The sequence below is a fragment of the Geotrypetes seraphini genome, chromosome 6 (genome assembly GCF_902459505.1).
Source record: "Geotrypetes seraphini chromosome 6, aGeoSer1.1, whole genome shotgun sequence".
NCBI classification, from domain to species: Eukaryota; Metazoa; Chordata; class Amphibia; order Gymnophiona; family Dermophiidae; genus Geotrypetes; species Geotrypetes seraphini.
The window spans coordinates 59,003,864-59,026,721 of record NC_047089.1 but is presented as its reverse complement, the minus strand read 5'-3'; the positions used below and the strand labels follow the sequence as shown (position 1 = coordinate 59,026,721).

At 43.9% G+C, this 22,858-nt stretch overlaps 1 protein-coding gene across 4 annotated transcripts in view; it reads right to left on the bottom strand.

The window, feature by feature from the left end:
• Positions 1–22,858, bottom strand: part of LOC117363005 (fibrinogen-like protein 1) — a 34,887-nt gene that overhangs the window by 2,999 nt on the left and 9,030 nt on the right. For all 4 annotated transcript variants that reach the window (XM_033950141.1, XM_033950139.1, XM_033950140.1 and 1 more), the window contains exons 4-8: positions 20,639–20,855; positions 11,975–12,134; positions 8,792–8,889; positions 8,079–8,167; positions 5,264–5,454 (exon numbers count right to left, since the gene is read on the bottom strand). In XM_033950141.1, the coding sequence (XP_033806032.1) occupies positions 5,264–5,454; positions 8,079–8,167; positions 8,792–8,889; positions 11,975–12,134; positions 20,639–20,855 (755 nt within the window). The remainder of the gene's footprint in view (positions 1–5,263; positions 5,455–8,078; positions 8,168–8,791; positions 8,890–11,974; positions 12,135–20,638; positions 20,856–22,858) is intronic.

The following is a 22,858-nucleotide window of genomic DNA, read 5'->3' as shown; positions in this document are numbered from 1 at the left end:
GACTCTCCCGTCGCCGCCCGACTCTCCTTTCGCCCGCCCCGAATCTCCTCTGGCCATCCCAACTCTCCTTTTGCCCGCCCCGACTCTCCTCTCCCCCTTGAAGTCCTGACCCCACCCTGAAAGCCTGATGCCCCCCCCACGTCCGATTCACCCCCCCCCCCGCAGGACCGCTCACACCCCCACCCCAAAGGACCGCTCGCACGCACTCGCACCCGCACCCCCACCCCGAAGGACCGCTCACACCCCCACAGCCTCCCGACCCCCTCCCCTATCATTTAGAAGCTCCTACCATTGTCCTGCTGCTTCCTCTTGGCGGTCCCGGCCCTTCTGTGAGCCCTGCGTCTGCGCTGCTTCCTCTTCCGGCGGTCCCGCCCTTGGGACCGCCGGAAGAGGAAGCAGCGCAGATGCAGGGCTCACAGAAGGGCCGGGACCGCCAAGAGGAAGCAGCAGGACAATGGTAGGAGCTTCTAAATGATGGGGGGGGGGGGGTCGGGAGGCTGTGGGGGTGCGAGCGGTCCTTCGGGGTGGGGTGCGGGGGGAGTGCGTGTGAGCGGTCCTTTGGGGTGCGGGTGCGTGCGAGCGGTCCTGTGGGGGGGTGAATTGGACGTCGGGGGGGAACTATGTAAAAAAAAGTTGTATAACGCGCAAGGTTATGCACGGTTTGTAAAAATCGTGTATAACGCACGCGTTATATGTGTGAAAATACGGTATATGCATCCAATGGAGGCGGTGCATGAAGATTTATCTCATGAATATTCATTTTGGAAATCTTGAAAGCCACACTGGCTTGATGGGTCCTGCGGACTGGATTATAAACTTCTGCTGTTGGTGAAAACTTGTTCTCATTTATTATGATATCATGGTTTGATATACTGCCTGCAAGCCTGAAGGCTATTTAAGTGGTGAACATTCAGGTACAGTAGATATTTTTCTGCTTCTGGAGAGCTCATCTAAGTTTGTATCTGGCCCTGTCAGTGGGATTTTTCAAGGTAGCAGCATCTCTCACCCAGCTAAGTAGAGAAGTGGCTTAATTGTTAGTACAATAGACCAGAGGTCCCCCAACCCTGTCCTAGAGAACCCACCAGCCAGTAGGGTTTTCAGTGTAGCTCTAATGAATATGCATGAGTGAAATTTGCTTATAATTGAGGTGACAGGCATGCAAATATACTCCATGCATATTCGTTAGAGGTAGTCTGAAAATCTGACTGGCTGGTGGTTCTCCAGGATAGGGTTGGGGACCACTGCAATAGACGGAGAATTAGAGGACCTTGATTCAAATATCACTGTAACTCCGTGTGATCTTGGGCGTCACTTAACCCTCCATTGTCTCAGATACAGACTCAGACTATGAACCCTCTAGGGACTGAAAAATACCTATTGTACCTGAACAGGCACTGCTTTGATAGCTTTTGAGCTTGCAGGGAATATTTAAGAAATTAAAATATAGTGGTACCTTGGATTACGAGCATAATCTGTTCCAGGAGCATGCTCGTAATCCAAAATGCTCGTTTATCAAAGCGAGTTTCCCCATAGAAAATAATGGAAACTCATTTTGATATGTTCCCACACACCCCCCCCCCCCTGAGGCCAGCAGCGCTGCTCCCCCCCCCCCCACGAGAACCGGCATTGCTCCCCCCAAAGACCCCCTTTGCGAACCGGCACCCTCCCCCCCGGCGATCCGGCACCCCCCGCCGCCATCGGGCACCCCCCCGCCGGGACCTGAAGTCTCCCAACCCACCCGAACCCTCTTCTTACTTTAGTGTAGCCTCCGCACTGGCACCGGCACCGGCACCAGCATGTCCTGTGCGTTGGTGCCGGTGCCTGAAGATCTGCCTTCTGTGCTGGGCCTTGAGCATGTGCGCATGCTCAAGGCCTGAGAGTTCACGCTCTCAACGTGAACTCTCAGGCCTTGAGCATGCGCACATGCTCAAGGCCCAGGACAGGAGGCAGATATTCAGGCACCGGCACCAACGCACAGGACATGCTGGTGCCAGTGCCGGTGCAGAGGCTACACTAAAGTAAGAAGAGGGTTCGGGTGGGTTGGGGGACCTCAGGTTGCGGCAGGGGAGTGCTCGATGGCGGCGGGGGGGGGATGCCCGATGGTGGCAGGGGGGTGCCGGATCGCAGGGGGCAGGGTGCTGGTTCACGGGGGGGTGCTCGCAAATCGAGGAGCGCTTAGTTTCCGAGGTGCCGATTTTGCGAATGTTTTGCTCGTCTTGCAAAACATTCGCAAACCAGTGCATTCGTAAATAAAAATACCTACTGAATATAGACCCCAAAGTTTACAGTAGTATAGACAGCATAACTGCCATTAGAATACCATACAAGCCCCACCCCAACAATGTGCCCTCTAAGGATTGACTGGGGACATGCAAATTTTTTTTCATGCGAGTGACAAGTTCTAAAAAAAAAAAAAAAATTTTCGTGTGAGCAACAAGTTCTAAAAATCAACAATTTTCCAGATTTGCAAGTATTTATATGAGGAGCATTCCTAGAATTTATGAGCGATTGCTCATGGGCTCAGCTTAGAGGGAACATAGCCCCCCACCCAAGCAAGAAAACAAAATGTTCCATTTCCCCCATTAGAAATGTACCCCCAACATTTCACACAATTCTACTTATCAGTAAGGCAGTACGCATTAAAAAGGGAAATATAAACAGCTGAAGCCCTGGTTGGTGCGAGTTGCAGCCGAACTAGAAGCCCGCAGGAGTGGGATGAAACTGCTAGTTGAAAGAGATTAATGCCTGCTCTGGTCGGTCCTGCCTGCAGTGCCAGGGTCTGTGAGGCAGGAGATCCTTTTAGTTTAATCTTGGCACCCACTGATGCCATCAGGAATAGAATATTTTTGGGAGGAGATATCACATACCAATAAACATAAACATTTGGTTGGTCATCTAGCTCAGAAAGAATTAGAGTCACTGCCAGTGGCGTAGTAAGGGGGGGTGGGGGCGGTCCACCCCGGGTGCCATCTTGGTTGGGGCACGGCACCCATCCTCCTTTCCAACCCCTCGCTCCTTCCCCGCCCCCTCCAACCCCCTACTTCCCCCCCTCTGTAACATTCCCGGTGTGAGCAGCAACCACAACCTGCTCACACCTGCGGCCGGCTCTTCTTCTGACATCACTTCCTGGACCTGCGCCTAGAAAGTGACATCAGAGGGAGAGCCCAGGAACATTACAGAGGTATGGGGAAGGGAAGCAGAACGCCTGCGTGGCAGTGGGGGGCGGGGAAGGAGCTTGTAGGGGTGGGAGGGGCGGAGAAGAGGGCAAGAGAGGGACGCCACTGCCCCAGGTGCCTTTCACTGAATCAGTGAGCCCAATTTTTTAAGAAAACAAATTGATTCAAATCAATTCACCAAAATGAATCGGTCAACACTAGATTTAAGTAGCCTGGTGGGTAGGCTAGTGAACCATAGACCCAGGCTGATAAGCCACTCTAACCATTACATTTATGGTGGAACATGTGAGGCCACTAAAACCCTACTATGCTGTCATACAGGCTCCACCTGCTGCCATAAGGGCTATTGTGGAGGTAGACAGGTGAGTATAGTACAGTGGTCTCAAACTCAAACCCTTTGCGGGGCCACATTTTGGATTTGTAGGTACTTGGAGGGCCGCAGAAAAAAATAGTTAATGTCTTATTAAAGAAATGACAATTTTGCATGAGGTTAAACTCTTTATAGTTTATAAAACTTTCCTTTAAGTTTTACTTTATGCAAAATTGTCATTTCTTTAATAAGACATTAACTATTTTTTCTGCGGCCCTCCAAGTACTCTATTTTTTCTGCAGCACTCACATTTAAAGTTTAATATCTTTTCTTTCTCAAAACTGGCACATTTCTATTACTAAATTGAAAATAAAATCATTTTCCTACCTTTGTTTGGTAATTTCATCAGTCTCTGGTTGCACTTTATTCTTCTGACTCTGCATCCAATATTTCTTCTCTTCTTTCAGCCTCCTGTAAGCTTCCTCTCCTCCATACCTCATTCCCTCCCCCAACTTTTTCTATGTCTGTCTTTCTCTGATTCCTTGTCCCATTTTTTGCTTTGTTTCTGGCTCCTTGTCTACCCCCTTCTTTCTTTTTTCCTTCTGGCTCCCTGTCCCCCCCCCTTCTTTCTTTTTTCCTTCTGGCTCCCTGCCCCCCCTTCTTTCTTTCTTCCTTCCTGTCCTCCCCCATGCCACCGCCGCCGGGGAATAGGCTGCTGCTGCTGGCGCCATCGGGAACAGGCCGAGATCTCCACGGGGCCGACCAATTCTCGCTGCCCGACATCAATTCTAACGTTGGAAAGGACGTTCCGGGCAGCCAGGCAGTGATTGGCTAGCCAGAACATCCTCTCGACGTCAGAATTGAGGTCGGGCGGCAAAAGAAGCAGGGAGATCAAAGGGCATGGTGCCGGCGGTGAGAAGGGAAGGGAAGCAGTTGGGCACCCCTGCTCTAGACGAGCCGCGAGCCGCACTCTAGGAAGAACAGTGGAGGGTGACCAGTTGTGCGGACCGCCCCCCCCCCCTTGGTACGCCACTGGAGCAGCTGCGTGTCTGGCCGGCTCATTCCATTCAAAGCCGTGGGTGGCGGCTCCTTGCGAGATCCGCGCCTGCGTCTGAAGCCTCTCTGATGTTGTGATGTCAGAGAGGCTTCCGATGCAGGAGCGAATAGCGCAAGGAGCCGCCAACCCGCGGCTTTGAACGGAACGAACCGGCCAGACCCGCTGCTGCTCTAAAAGGAAGGAATTATCCAGTCCAGACCGCGGGCCGCAAATAAAACTTGGAGAGCCACATGTGGCCCACGGGCCGCGTGTTTGAGACCGCTGGTATAGTAGGTTTTGGAGGGCTCACCATAAATTATAAGGGGATTAAAGTGAGATGTTATGTGAAGGTCACAGCAGTGCCCTCTAAGGTGCACCACTGCTCTGTTGGCATGTCTGTGGCCAGTCTATTACAATGCTGGCCCCTCCTATGTTCAATTAATCTGGATTTGGATGTTTTGAACTTGGACCTTTTTGTGGTAAAAAATGGTGAAAAAACTTATGTGTCCTAACGCTGGATGTCCTGCCAGTCAAGAGGTCCAATAGGTCTTTTTTTTTTTAATTTGGATGTCAAGCAGTTTAAAAAATGGAGGTTTCCCCACCCAGCCTTTTGGGCATCTTATGGGAAACGTCCAAAGTTGGACTTAGGCATTCTATTGATAATGCCCCTCCTTGGCTTTTACAAGACCCTTCTCAAGGATGAAGTGACATTTTTAGAGTCTAAATGTGGAACTTGTATACCTATTAAACCACCAGCCACACATGTTCTCCTTGGCACAGCTGCCTGTGAGGAACCTGTCGTGATCCTTGTCCCAGGTGCTGAACTGCATCCCGTTCAGAGAGGCTGACCACTGAACCTCTGTGTTGCTTCCACCAGAAAGTGCATTCCCAGCATTTCCAGAGTATATACTCAGCCACAGTCTATAATTATCCTACGGAACACCAATCAGAGTGTTACTGCATCAGCAGAGAAATGCAAATAATAATTGCCCCTCCCTTTGTTCTTTCCCTTGAATGTTCTCTTTCTTTCTATCAATTGTAGTTCCAACCCTTCTTCCCTTTTGTTCCGGTTCGTCAATATCTTTATAAATTGTAATTTCCCCTGGTTTGTCTTTGTTCATATTGTATTTTAATTGGCGCATTGTTTTGGCATTTTTTGTACACTGCCTAGAAGGCTTGATTAGGCGGTATAAGAAATTTTAAATAACTTGAAACTTGACTTCCAGTCTTTGTCCCGTATATGGCACGACAGATCAGGATGGACTGGAGTTAGCTTTGATGGCAACTCCCACACTGGGGTATTGTGACCGATGCCAAATGGACTTCTACAGTTTGTGTCCTATATATGGCAAGACAGATCAGAAGCAAGTATGTGTATTTTATACCATATTCATATCATCCAAGTACAGGTCCTGCTTGGGATGGGAGGATATCTTATAGAGGAACTTAGCAAGTAAAATGAATAATTACTAGATAAGTGTGAGACTACTGGGCGGACTGGATGGACCATGCAGGTCTTTATCTGCCATAATTTGCTATGTTACTATCCCCTCTGGTAGGCATGGAGACGGTGAAAATTTGTTCACATGACCCCCATGGTACGATTTTTTTGTAATGGTTGGGGAACGCGGAGTTCTCCCCGAGCAGGGACAATGGAACTTTCTTTAAGTGGAAGGATAAGGGGATATTTTTAGTTGAACATCTGCTTAGAGAAGATGGCTGTTACTATACCTTTGCAGACCTGCATCAGTAATATTCTCTGGATAAAGTAGACCAATTTGCATTTCTCCAACTGAGCCACTATCTGGGATCCCTGCTGCCCCTCACTTAGGGTGGAAGGTCAAATAAGGGAACTATTCAAAGGGGATGCATGGGCCATGGTTTCAATATCATGGTTTTACAGGGAGCTTATGAAATATCAAACACCCCTCCAAAGAATTATACAGACGGAATTATACAGACCTTGTTGACAATGTACAGTGCTGAATGTGCCTGGTAGCGCTATAGAAATAATAAATTGTTGTTGTCGTTTGACCTCACCAGTTTCCCAGAAGTGTGGGAAGGAAAAGAACTCTTTTGTGTATGGCATTTGACTATGTGCCTGAATAAAGACTTTCTGGGTGGCCCTGTGCCGATATTTTTACAATAAGGGAGCACAGGGTAAGGGAGAAACCTTGTTTTTGAAAGACATCATACATTCTGGGGGATGCCCCGCCCATGATTTGGTATTGGAGGAATAGACTTCATAATTTAATGGTCAGGAATTTTATGGGGTTAGAAGATCTAACTACTACAAGAGATTCAGGTTAGTTCGGGAACCCTACTTACAAAAGCTCTCTCTTAGGGTGCTTAGTCAGGTTTTAAATGGTTCTGCATAGAGGCGAGGTTCTATCATAGAGCTCTCTTGGGGGGGGGGGGTGTTGGTTCTCAGGGGATGGGATTTTGGGGGTTGCTACCGCTGAACTTGTTCTTAGTTGTATAGTCACTTGGGGCACAATAATACAGGCCTTGAGTTGTAGGTTTTATTATGGGGGAGAGGAGCTATCTGTTAAAATCCTCTATATTAAAACCCTAAGCACGCATGCGCACTTAGGAGGCCGTGATCCCTGCGGCCATTCCGTGGCCATGTTCAATTTGCGTCGCATGTGGTGTGCGTGCGGCATGTGGCATACAGCGTGCGTCAGCTTGCGGTAGGAGGGTGTCCTTTGGCCTGGACAAAGCAGACAGGGTGCGGATGCTGTGAGGCGTCTGGCTGCTACTGCTGCACAGGGAAGTGGAGGGGGAGAGGGAAAGGGGGCTGCTTTGGGGAAGGGGTGTGCTGGAAGCAGGCAGCAATCTTGGTTTGATGGGGGGGGAGACAGAAGGGGGACACAGAGAGACAGGCAGGCATGGGGCAACAGAGAGAGATAGGCAGGCAGGGGGCCAGGGAGAGAGACAGAGAAACAGACAGAAAGAAAGACAGACAAGGGGCCAAGAAAAGACACAGACAGAAAGAATGACAAATAGACAGGGGGCCAGAGAGACAGACAGCGGCCAAAGAGAGAGTGAAAAAGAAAAAAAAGACAAACAGACAGATAGCGGCCAAGGAGAGAGAGAGAAATAAAGAAAGACAGACAGGGGACCAGGGAGAGAAACAGACAGAAAAAATGCCAGAAAAACAGACCGGTCAAAGAGAGAGAGACAAAGAAAAAAGGACAGACAGACAGACAGTGACCAAGGAGAGAGAGAGAGACAGAAAGAAAGACAGACAGCGGCCAAGGAGAGAGAAAGAAAGAAAGACAGACTAGACACATCTATTCTAGTACCTGTTAATGTAACGGGCTTAAAGACTACCGTAGTTCTTATATAAAGCTATACAGGAATGTGACATTGTTAATTGTTTTGTACCTTGGTTGTATGATCAGTCTTATATTTCAATAAAAATTTATATTAAAATAAATATTTTTCAATAAGCAGCAATAACAAGTGATTATAAACTTACAACTGCAGAATCTTTATAACTTACTACAGGAAACCACAGAGGGGCCAGGGTCTGACACATAGGTTTGCTTCTTACCTGCTCATCCTGTATATCGAAGGTTTCGTAGATGGCGTATCTATTTTCTCCCCGCCAGTCCATCAGGTCAACCTTCAGTATCATCTCGTCTGCATGTAAGGCAGCATTTGGTTATGATACAAATAGGATACAGCGCCTGGGAGTACTCTTATGCTAGCATTCTAGAACCTGGAAGACAATCCCTGAGAATAACCAGATCCATTACATTACATTACTTACATTACATTAGGGACTTCTATTCCGCCTATACCTTGCAGTTCAAGGCGGATTACAAAAGAGCTAACTGGACATTTCCAGTGAAGTTACAACAGTTTTGGGGTTTGTTTGTTTGTTTTTTGTTTGTTTTTTTTGTTACAAGGGAGGAGAGGTACCTGGATTAATTCTGGAAGAACTTGCAAATTGGATATTAAATTGACTGTATGTTACTGTGTGATATAACAAATAGATTACAGTTAGAGTACAAATAAGATTACGTAACATTTCAGGGATCTGAATACTTGGTTGGTGTTTTGGGGAGGAAGAGATTATTTAAGTGGAGGTTTTGGGAGAGAATTTATCTAGGAAGGGTTGGGTTAAGATATCTGAATAAATTTTTTGAAAAGTAGGGTTTTGATTTCTTTTCGAAAAGTTTTGAAGTCGCCCATTGCCGTCAACAGATGGAGTGGTTAAGTTTTGCTGCTTGCGTCGCTAAAAGGTTATCAAAGATCCCTTACCATTGCTTAGTAGATTCAGAATCGGATCATTGCCCAGCCAGTATTCATCATTCTTCCCCTTGTACAAGCCAAATCCATGTTTGTAATCTGCCCATTTCCTGCCATAAGAAACCAGAGCATTTCATAGATTCCCACACCTAGGGCTCCTTTTACAAAAGCGCGTTAGGGCTTTAACGCGCGGAATAGTGTGCACTGAATTGCCGCGTGCACTAGACCTTAATGTCATCATTGAGCATAGAAGCGTAGCATGGGTTTAGCGCGCGCTAAAATCCTGCGTGCGCTAAAAACGCTGGCGTACCTTAGTAAAAGGAGCCCCTAGTGTGCATTCATGTTATACATTGAATTTCAAATTATTTCATTACCAATTTATCAAATACTGTATATGATAAATTCTGCTGTATGTATTGTTTTCTAACATTTTATATAGATTCAGTCCTGGTCATTTGGCTAGTTTATTTCATTTACAATCTCAGATTAAACAGACCTACTCTAACAAACGGGATTTTTCATTAACATCTTATATTTATCTACTGCCATCTCATATGAAGCTATTTCTAGCTGTAGTACTGAATTTATGAAGTTTTGTCCCTGTTGAATAATAAATTGGAAAAAAAAACCCCCTATGGTCTCCTTTATCAAGCCGCGGTAGAGCTTTTTCCACGTGCCAGTGAGGCAAACGCTCCGACGCTCATTCAATTTGTAGGAGCTTTGGAGCACTTACCTTACTGACCCGCGGAAAAAGGCTCTACCACTGCTTGATAAAAGGAGCCCTATATGCATTTTTGTAAACTGTTAAAAAGCTTGATTATTTCTAAAGCATTTATGTTAATTTCAGTATTTTGTTGATCTTTGATATATGTATGTTATTTTCTTGTAATTTTTGCCAGGCTACGCTACTGTAAAGCATTTTGAGCTTTTTCTTTGTTTTACAATATATAAAAATTATGAATTACTATTGTTATATTTATCATATTTATCCCACCTTTTACAAAACCGTGACAGCGGTTTTTCGCACAGGCCGGTGGGCTGAATGCGCTGAGCTGCTCCCAACACTCATAAAGTTCTTGCGAACATCGGGAGCAGCACAGAGCAAAAAACCGCTATTGCAGTTTTGTAAAAGGGGTGGGGGGATGGGTTAAATATGTATGGGCATGCAAAAACTATTAAATACATTATTATATTCATTGGCATTGAAATGCAAGTACATTCCATGAGCTGTATATTATGTAAAAAGTTTATATCACTTATATATATGTATTATTGTAGCCCACTTAGGTTCTAGGTGGGATATGATTGTTAAATAAATAAATAAGCAATTTCTATATCCATAACAAAATTGCCATGGAGGCAAATGAGTTATTAAGATAAAAGTAATTTGAACTGGCCTAGAGCAGGAATTTCCGCAGCTCAGGGTTGGCATTCTCTGTGCTGAGCTATGCCAGGGATATTTTATTATGTGTTGCTTCTGGGAATATTGTTTTATTCATTTTCATTTGGCCGTTTTGTCATCACAGGAGCAAAGTTGTCGCGTGTACACTCTTTTCCGGATTGGGCACACACTATTTGCCCATATGCACTGATTCATGCATGTGCGAGGATTTGAATGGGAAAATATTGTGAAAACAATGCTCACTTGTTCTGAGACAGTGCGCCCTTTTGGTAAATAGTGTACAGTGCTCCCCCCCAGTCATTCGCAGTCGGTGATTCGCGGTCCCAGTGATTTGCGGTATTTTCCGACCGTGAATGACCGGGCAGGAGAGGGCAGCCGGAGAGGCAGGAGAGGGCAGCCGGAGCGCCAGCGAGTGAAGGAAATCACTCGCGGTATGCTCCAACCGCCTCTTCCTGCACTAAAATCCGGCCTCACCAATCAGGAGCTGCGTGTCAAAGCAGCTCCTGATTGGCGAGGCCCAACTTTAGTGCAGGAAGAGGCGGGCGGAGCGTACCGCGAGTGATTTCCTTCACTTGCCGGCGCTCTGGCTGCCCTCTCCTGTCTCCCCTGCTAAAAAACCGTATTCCGCGGTTTTTCAACATTCGCGGGGGTTCCTGGGACAGAACCCCCGCGAATATCGGGGGAGTATTGTATACTCTTTTGAGAATGTGCACTGTTATCGTCAAACAATAACAATATAAAAATGGACTCTGCTCATTTTTGTTCGTTAGTGACGTGCGACACTATGGAATATGAAGAAAACATGCAGTTTACGGCGTTCAAACAGATAAAGATGGCTCAACACGATTCGTGTTTCGGCCGCCTAGGCCTGCCTCAGGAGTCTGAAATGTTGACGAAAATGGTTATCATAGCAATGTACCTCAGCAGCTTGTAAAAAATGCCAAAGTGACCGTGTAATGTTGAGTAGCTTTACTGGCTTGCATTCTGCCGGCACACAGTGCGTCTGCTGTGGCACGGTCACTCTGCCATTTTTTATGATGCATCAAGACAATTAGGGCTCCTTTTACGAAGCCGCGTTAGCGGCTTTATCGCACGCACATTTTTAGCACGCGCTAACCCCCACGCTAGCCAAAAAACTACCGCCTGCTCTTGAGGAGGCGGTAGCAGCTAGCGCGGCCAGCAAATTAGCGCGCGCTATTACGCACATTAAACCGCTAACGCGGCTTCGTAAAAGGAGCCCTTAATATCTCAATTCTTTAAGTGCACTAAATTTAAAACTTAGGTTTATATACCACATCATCCCCAAATTGCAGCTCGATTTGGTTAACATAAAGATGAAATTGAAATTGTTTTCTTACTCTTTGTGACTCTACAGCACTGCGTGCGTCTGGTAGCGCTATAGAAATAATTAATAGTAGTAGTAAATTCATAGTTTTTGGATAGAACTAGATAGAACATGAGCTTAAAGCAAATATTAATAGTACCTGAATTGGCAAGGATCACTTACTATAATCCTATAATTCTACAAGTTGAACAAACTTTTTAAGTATTGCCAGCCAACCTTATTTAAAGCCACTTGCTTTTGGGTATTTCTTGGGAAGGGGTGGGAGGATAGGAAATCCCACCCACTAACACCATACTTTCTCAGGTGGAGGCACCAGACACCAAGCATGTAGGAGCTGAAAGAGCCTGCCTGAGGAAGACTCCTCCCAGGTTGGCCCAGGATCCAGGGATGACTCCAAGGGGGTATTAAACTGATATGTGTCACATCCAACCAAAGCTTTTCTTCCTACCTGTTGAAATTCACTTTTCCATTACTGCGCCGCTGTATCACCGTCCATCCCCCTCCATCGGACATGTCACAGTATACAAGAAATGCGTCTTGTTCAGGCCTGGGTCTGATCCGAAAGTAGCCACTTCTGGTTTTTCCACTGTCAAACACTGCAGAGCAATCTACACCAAGCCACAGGGTTCAGTAAACCAGCAGCACTTATACAGACCCTAACCCGTCAATATTCAGCCTGTGGTGCACGGGCAGAATTAGCCATGCATATTCAATGCCAAGTCATGGCCAGGCACCGGTATGTAATATCCAGGGCTAATTCAGCATATGCTAGCTGCCAGGTCTTATACAGGTCCTGCTGATAGTCCCAGTAATACTGTGAAGCTGCCACTAGAGGTCATGGCAACCATTTTGAAGAGGCAGCTGTGACGGGCAGGAATGAGTGGGAATTGCTCCTGCCCGTTCTCTGCTAGACCACCAGGGATTGGGCAGTTAGGCTCTAAGAACATAAGAAGTGCCTCTGCTGGGTCAGACCAGAGGTCCATCATGCCCAGCAATCTGCTCACGCGGCAGCCCATTAAGTCCAGGACCTGTATAGTAATCCTCTATCAATACCCTTTTATCCCCTTTTCCTTCAGGAAATCATCTAATCCCTTCTTGAACCCCAATACCGCATTCCAGGGGTTCACCACCCTCTGGGTAAAAAAGAACTTCCTAGCATTGGTTCTAAATCTGTCTCCTCTTAATTTTTCCAAATGCCTTCTCATTCTTGTAGTTTTCAAAAGTTTGAAGAATCTGTCCCTCTCCACTTTCTCTATGCCCTTCAAGATCTTGTAAGTCTCTATCATGTCCCCTCTAAGTCTCCGCTTCTCCAGGGAAAAGAGCCCCAGTTTCTCCAATCTTTCAGCGTATGAAAGGTTTTCTATACCTTTTATCAAATGTGTTGCTCTCTTCTGAACCCTCTTGAGTAACGCCATATCCTTCTTTAGGTACGGCGACCAATATTGGATGCAGTACTCCAGATGCAGGCGCACCATCGCCCGATACAACGGCAGGATAACTTCTTTCGTTCGGGTTGTAATACCTTTCTTGATAATACCTAGCATTCTATTCACCTTCTTAGAGGCCGCTGCGCACTGTGCCGATGGCTTCATTGTCTTGTCCACTATTACCCCCAAGTCCTTTTCTAGGGTACTTTCACCCATTACCAGCCCTCCCATCGTATAGCTGTACTTCGGGTTTCTGTTTCCTACATGCAAGACTTTACATTTCTCTATATTAAACTTCATCTGCCATCTCGTCGCCCACTCTTCTAGTTTGTTCAGGTCCCTTTGTAAGTCTTCACAGTCCTCTTTAGTCCCAACTCCACTAAATAGTTTGGTGTCGTCTGCGAATTTTATTACTTCACACTTCGTCCCTGTTTCTAGATCATTTATAAATACATTGAACAGCAGCGAGGGGAGGATCCAGGTAGGGGAGGTTATTGATATTCTGGGGAAGGGGAGGATCGAGGAAAAGAGAATAGGAGGGGGGGGGGTTGTTGACATTCACAAGGGAGGTGGGAAGGAAGGATAAGGGATTAGGGGGTCCTTTTACTAAAGCCCACTAGCTGATTTAGCGCACACTAAATGCTAATGTGCCCATTATATTCTATGGACACGTTAGCATTTAGCACGCCTTAGTAAAAGACCCAGTAGAAGAAGTGTTATGTTGATGTTCCAGGAGGATTGGGAATCAGAACACTTCAGCCAGTAACCAGAAGTTATGCGAGTGCCAGCTAATATTCAATGCCAGTACCCGCGTAGCTAATTGGGGATTGTTAGAACTGGTTTTTTGCACAGTCCTATATGCCTTCTTAGCTATACAGGCACTGACACTGAATGCCTGCACTTGCGTAACTGCTGGCGCCTCAGTAACACCCCTACATGACCTGTTTCCAAAATGGCTGATTATTGCTGATATTCAGAGGCAGTTCCCAGTTAAGAGCCACTGAATATCAGCAGTTAACTGACCCTATGTGATTTAAGCAGCTATAAAGTACTTCGATGCAACTTCATTCCATTTACTGGTGCAAGCCTCCATTCTAAGCATGCTCGACTACTGCAACATCATTTATTTGGGGGTCTTTCAAGAAAACCATTCAAAGACTCCGAGTTATCCAAAACTCGGCAGTACGACTGATTTTTGGCTTAAAAAATGAGACCACATAACCCCCTATTACCAAAAACTTCATTGGCTGCCCCTGGAGGCAAGAGTCCTGTTCAAATTTGCCTGTCTTTGTTTCAAATCCATTCTTGGTTCGGCCCCTACGTACTTGGTCTCTCATTTCAACTTGGATTGTTCTATCAGGCCCACACGCAGAGTCCACATGTTCACCCATCCAACAATAAAGGCCTGACGATACAAAAGATACCTGGACAGAACACTTGCTTTCCAAGCAGGCCAAATGAACAACTGGCTGGGTAACATAATTACACACTCCTCATCCTATCTAAGTTTTAGAAAACTAGTAAAAACAAACTTGTACAACCGATTTGTAACCTAAGAACTCCTATTGCCCTTTCTCTTTATACTCTATCCGATTTGTAACCAAGATCTCTCAAACCCTCTCTGTACTCTGCTTACATGTATTGATGACTTTACATTGTGCCTATCTTCGCTGATTGTCCAGCTCCTCTTATTGCAAACCGCCTTGAACTACTTATGGCTTTGGCAGTATATAAGAATAAAATTATTATTATTATTTAATCTTTCTGAGAGAATCAGGCTGAAACCAGTCAAAATCATTCAACTTTTACAATCTTCAACAAAACAGTGAAGTGCAGAAGCATCCTGGATTGGATGACAGTGCCGTGTGATGCACTGTCCATTGATATTTGATTACAGTACTGTGGTTGTTACTGCAAACCAGGCTTATCCACATTCAAGGGGTGCAAATAGCTTAGATTTTTAGGATATCCATAGTGGTAGTTGATGCTGATATAGATTAAAAACATAGAAATATGATGGCAGATAAAGGCCAAATGGCCCATCCAGTCTGCCCATCCGCAGCATCCACTATCTCCTCTTCTCCCTAAGAGATCCCACGTGCTTATCCCAGGCTTTCTTGAATTCAAACACAATCTTTGTCTCCACCACCTCTACTGGGAGACTATTCCCCGCATCTACCACATGAGGCAAGTCTCTTTCAGTTGAAAGGAAGCTCTGGAATGAGGGGGCATAGGATGAAGGTGAAAGGGGATAGACTCAGAAGTAACCTCAGAAAATTCTTTTTCATGGAAAGGATAGTGAATGGCCTCCCGATGGGGGTAGTGGGGCAAAAAGTGTATCTGAGTTCAAGAAAGCTTAGGACAAATATACTGGATCTTTAAGGGAGAGGAGGGGATAGTAGATGGCATGATTAGGTAGAGTAGGCAGGCTATATGGTCTTTATCTGCCTTTATTGCTCTGTTTCTAAGCTGAAATATGGCCAGTGATCACATTGTAGGCAATTCTGTAACTTGGAGCCTCAATAATGGTACCACAATGGGGCATGCCTAAACAGTTATAGAATACTATCATAAAACCACTTTGCTGTTTTGAAATGTAGGCACACCCACTTATACTGATTCAAAATACTGCTGCGAAATGGATCTTTGGGAAACGTAAATTTGATCACGTGACTCCGTTGCTCCAGAGTCTCCATTGGCTCCCGGTTTATTTTAGAGTTCAATTTAAATGTGCTTGTGTTGTTTTTAAAATCCTATATGGTATCTTTACTCCTCTCCTTCCTTTATCTTGGAATGCCTACAGACTTTCTTTTGCAAGAGGTAACCAACAATTTCAATGATCTCTTCCTTCCAAAAAAGGTATTAAAGGAGTCAAGATTTTTAGTCAATCTCTGATCTTTAAGTTTTCTCAACTTTGGAATGATCGTCCATTTCTTTTAAGGAGTTCCGGCTCACTTTAATTTTTTTTGCAAATCTTTATAAACTACTTTATTTGCTAAACCCTTTGAAAATTAATTTCCCAAAATTTAGTCTTATTTTTTATGGTTTTTATTTGTTAAGTTAATTATTGTAAACTGAGTCGAGCTTTCTTAGACTGATGACTCGGTATATAAAACCAAGCCTTAGATTAGATTAGATTATACCAGATCAATGGTTGGCATATGTGCATCATCCAACAAGCATAACTGATAGCATTCTATAAATTGCACATGTTGCTTGGCAACACAGTCGTGGCCCTCTCTTGCTTTGCCTACTTAAATATCTCCTTGTAGTTATGTACTATGGCTCTCAGACGCTACCTTATAGAATAGTGCCTAGTGCAAATTATTGGCGTCTCTGATGTGTGTAAGTGGCAATTTCCCTAATTATTTCTTTTTTAGATTCTAATAAAATCTTTTGATAAACAATTTCTATTTTGTCCCTTTTTCCTAAACATGGAGGAAGTCATTATTTATTCCTGGGAAGCACAGGATATTTTTTAATTTGGTTGTTTGTGCCTAGAGAATGATACGGGGACAAATTTTTCCCCCGTCCCCACGGGAACTCATTTTCCCTTCCTGTCCCGGCGAGTTCTTTTCCTGCCCCTGCCTCATTCCTGCAAGCTCCATTCTCATCTGCACAAGCCCCAAACACTTTTAAAATCGTAAGTGTTCGAGGCTTGTGCGGTTAAGCTTACACGAATGGGGCAGGGGCAGGGACAGCGACAAAACTCATGGGGACTGGATGGAGAAATTGAGTTCCTGCGGAGACGGGGACAAATTTGTCCCCGTGTCATTATCTACTACAAAGTGTTGCACTGTTTGCTGTCAAATTTTCTAATGCATCATTGTATTTTGATTACTCCTATATGTTCATAGCGTAATTTGGTCTTTTTTACATTTCCCTTGCCCAAAGGCTATATTTACATCATGGGCGATTAATTTCTTATCAGGCCGCTAGCTGGGAATCTGAGTTCTGTCCGTTAATACTTATTTCTTATTTTCAATTTAGAAAGTTACTGAAGACTTCTTTGTTTCAACAATTTATTGGAAAGTAATGATGGCTGGTTGATATGTTATATTGATTACGATTTTGTAGCTCACTGTGTATGTGCAGTTTTTTTTATTTTGTTATCCGCATAGAACCAGGTTATGCAGAATAAAAATAAAGTGTTATGTTATCAATAGCATGGAATCTTGCTACTCTTTGGGATTACATAACGTAACATAACTTTATTCTTCTATACCGCCACAATCAGACGATTTCTAGGCGGTTTACACTGAAGAGAGCCGGACAATCAGCGAAATACAAAATGCAAATAGCAAAAGTACAACATATTTCTTAAGAATAGTCAGAGTAAAATTATTGTAATTAATATGACTTCTTTTTAGGAAATAAATCTATCAAACAATACAGTCTTAATTTCTTTCCGAAATGCGCCATAGATCAACCTAGCTCCATTGATATAATTACCGAACCAGGACTGCTGTTTACTTGGTTGAAAAAATCTAAAACCTTCCCTCACCCCAAGAAGGCAAAATGATTAAGGGAAAGAGATGAAGTCTACAAATTACTGAAGCTGTGTCTTAATTTATAATGTATTTTACGGGAGAACCCTCAGTCACACAGCAACCCCTGGAATGTCCAGGGACAAGCTGCCGCGGGTTTACACTCAGAAAAGTGTTAACTGCGAAACATCCCTGGGCTCTCTCCGTGTGAATAACTAATGTGCACAACAAAAAGTGCTATGTGTGAAAAACAATAATTGAAAAAACACACATCAAATATAAATAAAGATAGAGTTCATCTCTTTCCCCTAATCTGGGGGCCAAAAGGAAAGTTAGTGTCCAAATCTAACCAAGCAAAAAAACACAACTGGAAGGACTTAGCTTCTCCGTGCGTGTGCAGTCAACAGGCAGTGTCTTCGACCAACGGGACTCTGTTTCGGGGGTGTACATCCCCTTCCTCAGGAACTGGACTGCGCTGAAAATTTCAAATTTGTTGATAAAGCTGGTAAAGCAAGGAGGAAATGGCCATTTCTGAGTGTAAACCCGCGGCAGCTTGTCCCTGGACATTCCAGGGGTTGCTGTGTGACTGAGGGTTCTCCCGTAAAATACATTATAAATTAAGACACAGCTTCAGTAATTTGTAGACTTCATCTCTTTCCCTTAATCATTTTGCCTTCTTGGGGTGAGGGAGGGTTTTAGATTTTTTGTATATTTACACTTCCACTCTTTAAAGGGTTCTACTTTTTGTTTACTTGGTTGAAGCATGAAAGTCTTATCCAGGCACTTATGACCTGGATTGACCACTGTTGGAAGCAGGATACTAGGCTTGATGGACCATTAATCTGACCCAGTGTGGCTCTTCCCAAGTTCTTTGTTTTCGTTTGCAGAGATGCTACATTTTGCCTCTATTTTGTTCTCCTGTCCTATCAGATTAAAGAGACAGAAACATAATTTGAACTGGATTCCCAGTTTCTTAGTCTGCTGCTCTAATCACTGAGAAGAGAAATTATCAACATGGGCTAACATTGAATACATGAATAAGACCAATGATTGGACGTATGGCAATGGATTCATTTTGAATGTAGTAAAAACGGAAATATCGATTGTAGGGGAATTCAATGAGCATTTATGGCCTCATGAAGTATCTCTGAATGAACATCTGATTGTGGTTAGGGAAGAGATTAAAATACTAGAGATAATCTTTGATGCAAAATTATCATTAAAATCATAAATAGCGAGAGTGATGCAGGTTGCAAATTTTACAATGAGAAAGCTACTACAATTGAAGAATTTTTTGTCAGACTGATTTTAGACAAGTGTTGCAGTCCATGGTGCTTTCAAAACTTGACTTTTGCAATGGAATCTATCTAGGGCTTCCTTCTGTCCAACTGAAGGCACTGCAGATTGTGCAGAACTCAGCAGCTTGGGTTCTGATGGGAAAATCCCGCTTTGAGCACATTACTACAGTTTTAAAGAAACTGCACTGGATCCCAATTATATTTCGAATACAATTTAAAAATTTGAAAATAATTCAACAAGGGATTTACAAAACTTTACCTGACTATTTGAAAAAAATGTTTGATAATGTATAGACCAGGTGGAACATTAAGATTGGAAATTTATATTTTATTAGATGTACAAAAAAGGGACAAAGTGAAATATGGCAATACTAGAAAATCCTATTTTTCAGTTGCAAGTCCAGTTTTATGAAATGAGATACCTCGAGCAATATGATTCTGTGAAAATGTTTTACAGTTCAGGAAATGGCTTAAAACATACTTCTTTGTCCTGGCTTTTAATTGATATTGGTAATCTATGCCTAGAAGTGAGATAGTGGAACCTGATCTAGAAGAAAAGTTAATACAGAATTCTGATTTCTTTGTAGCAGGGCTAGAATTTTAAGTGTGACTTTGTAAAGTCTGATGAATGGAGTTTTGTCTAATGATATTGTGAGCTGATTAGTTTATTAAGAGGATTAGAAATATTTTAAATAAAATAAATAAATAAAATACTGTTAATCCTAGTATTTTTTTAGTTCTCATGGCATAAAATGGGACTTATGCTAGAATAGCTGACTTTGTGGTAAAATAGAATCCTACACTGAGAATTATGCTCCTAAGCTACTTCACCACGCCACTTTATCCAACTAATTTTAAGCAGATATATTCAGTGATCAGACTTATTGGGTCAAAACCACCAAATATCCAGTTTAAGCTATGTGGATAACATTAACTGGATATATCAGCCTGTTGAATCCCAGCCTCTGACATAGAGAAAGAATGGGAAAAAACTGAGAAAATCAGACCCTAAATGAATAAAAAAGTAAACAAAATTGGTGAGTGAGAACATGCTGAGGAAAGAGTTGATCCAGTGGTTCTAAATCGAGTGTTATTTTTATTTTTGCTGAAGTAAGTTTTTCCACCTTCTGTTCAATTACAACGTGGAGAGCATTATTGGGCCATTGACAGAAGGCTGACATCACAAAACTCTAGTCGTCTTCAAGCCTAACCATACATGTGATTATGTTACTCCTGAAATGCAGACTAAAGACATACACTTCTCCCTCCAAATCCGCGGTTTCAGTATCCGCGGATTCGTTATTTGCTATTTTTTAACCAAAAAAAAAAACTACTTTCATTTTTTCGCTATTTTTAAGCCGTCCAAGCCTCCCCAGAACCTTACCTGATGGTCTAGCGGTGAAGCGGGGCAGGGGCGATCTTCCTATGCTGCTGCCCCGTGTCTCGAGACTACAATGGGAACTCACAACAGCCATTGTGATGACGGCTCTGCACAGGGCAAGAGCATAGGAAGATCGCTCCTGCCCCACTTCACCGCTAGACCACCAGGTAAGTTTCTGGGTATGCAGGAGGGAGGCGGGGTGGGTCACAGCCGGCCGAGAAATTATTCGCAATTTTTCACACTTCGTGGTCCGGCTCTGCACCTAACCCCTGTGAATACCGAGGGAGAAGTGTACCTATTTTTACGACAGACACTTTCTTATCCTTACCCTTCTTCCTAAACCAATACTGCTGTGAGCAATGTAACAGATGGACATGTTCCAAATCTTTTGTAAACTGCATAGATTCCTTGCAGAAAATTGCGGTATCTATGACACTGTATTGTATTGTATTATCCAGAACGTCCCAAACCTAACAATGACAAAAAAAAGAGAGAGAGAATAAGCCAGATAAAGCTCACCTTGGTCATAAACGATCAAGTTGCCACTTGTTGGAGGTAAGCGCGGCTCTTCCGCTCTGCTCCTGTTGAAGTTGGTTGAGAAGACACGGCTTTTCACTCTGTGATAGTTGTTATGCAGAAGGTCTTTCAGTTGCAGGTCACCTAACAGAAATAAAACTTGCAGTGCTTCTAGTCGCTGCTGTAGCTTGATATTGTCTATCCTGCATATTTCCTCATCCCACAAACAAAGGGAAAATTAAGAAAAAATGAGTAACAGGTCATGAAAAGGTAAATTTGTTTTAAATTGCGTCAGGTGGAGGTAGGGTGTCTGTTCATTGGCTGAGACGTGATGCATACTGCCCCTTGTTGTTGTTGTCCCTTTGTTTTCTGATCAAACCACTCTGGCACTCAAGTAAATTCTTCTTATTAAACAGAACATTGGACAATTACAATATCAAACCATATACTCGAATTAAGATATCAAAAGTCATAATATTGACCCAAAAGTAGTGTTCTCCAAATACAGCCTAAATACTGTATATACCAAAGGATTATTAACAATCAAAATGGGGCACCTGAACTCTTATGGTGCGCCATCTTTAAACCAACTAGTATCCCACTCCCTTCCTGAATCCTCGCCTTCCCTTTCCTGCCCCTCTCCCCTTTGTTTCCACTACGTTAGCCAGAAGTATGTCCACTTTGAAATCCATTCAACACCTGACTTCTTGCTCTAGAGGAAATGGATTGAACATATCGCCCCCACATAGAAAGAACATAAGAATTGCCACCGCTGGGTCAGACCAGTGGTCCATCGTGCCCAGCAGTCCGCTCACGCGGCAGCCCTCTGATCAAAGATCAGTGCCTTGAGACTAACCCTACCTGAACATGTTCCAGTTCAGCAGGAACTTGTCTAACTTAGTCTTGAGTCCCTGGAGGGTGTTTTCCCCTATGACAGACTCTGGAAGAGAGTTCCAGTTTTCTACCACTCTCTGGGTGAAGAAAAACTTCCTTATGTTCGTACAGAATCTATCCCCTTTCAATTTTAGAGAGTGCCCTGTCGTTCTCCCTATCTTGGAGAGGGTGAACAACCTGTCCTTATCTACTAAGTCTATTCTCTTCAGTACCTTGAATGTTTCGATCATGTCCCCTCTCAATCTCCTCTATTCGAGGGAGAAAAGGCCCAGTTTCTCTAATCTTTCACTGTACGCCTCCATTGAGCTGGTGTTAGTTTTTCCACACACGCTAAAAACGCTACCACAGCTTAGTAAAAGGAGCCCAAAGACTTATTACGCATCGTTAAAGCATGTAAAAGAGATACAGTACTTTTTGAATCCTTAGCAACACAGTTCATGGTACTGCTCAATCTTTGTACAACTTTAGCTCTGGCCACAAATCCCCCTCCCCAAATCTCACCCCAATTTAAAACAAATAATTTTGGCCATATAATCAGGTTTCAGGTTTGTTAAAAATTTGATATACCACTTTATCAAATATCAAGGCAGTTTTACATAGTATAAAAAAGAAGCTATAAAAAATACATTAAAAACAGATTTCAATACAACAACAATCAGACGCACTGACAAACAATGAAAGTGATACGTGGGGTAACTGGGCAGAACTACAATATTTTGATAGAAAAGAAAGGGGAGAGGGTAAAATAGATAGAAGGAGAAACAGGCAAATTAGCTGAAAATACAAGGCTAATGGAAGGGGGAAGACTTCCATTACCGTCCTTAAAAGCACTATCATACATCGAACGCATCTTTAAAAAGAAAGGTCTTTAAACTGCTTTTAAATTTATCGAGGGATGTAATTTCTCTTATGTGATTCGGTGCCGAATTCCAGATTGTAGGGGCCATAACAGAGAAAATACTAGTACGCGTGGAGGGACATAATTTAAAAAAAGTCTAAGTCCCCTTTTGGCCTATGGCACTAAACACTGAAAGTAGCAGCAGGGAAAATGTCTTAGACACATGGGCGGGGTTCAGGGGCAGTTGTGTGTGTGGGGGGGTGCATCATGGGCAGGAGGGGTTGGGCTCTCTCCTGCCTGTATTTTAAGGGGGGTGGGGGGTTGCCGTGGGCAGGAGGGCTTGGGCTCCCTCCTGCCCGTATTGGTTCAGGGGTGGGGAGTGGATCGCAGCAGGAGATATTGGGCATCTCTCCTGCCGCGATATTGATCACCCCTCCCCCTGAACTGCCACGAACCGCGGCAGGAGAAATTGGGCATCTCTCCTACTGCAG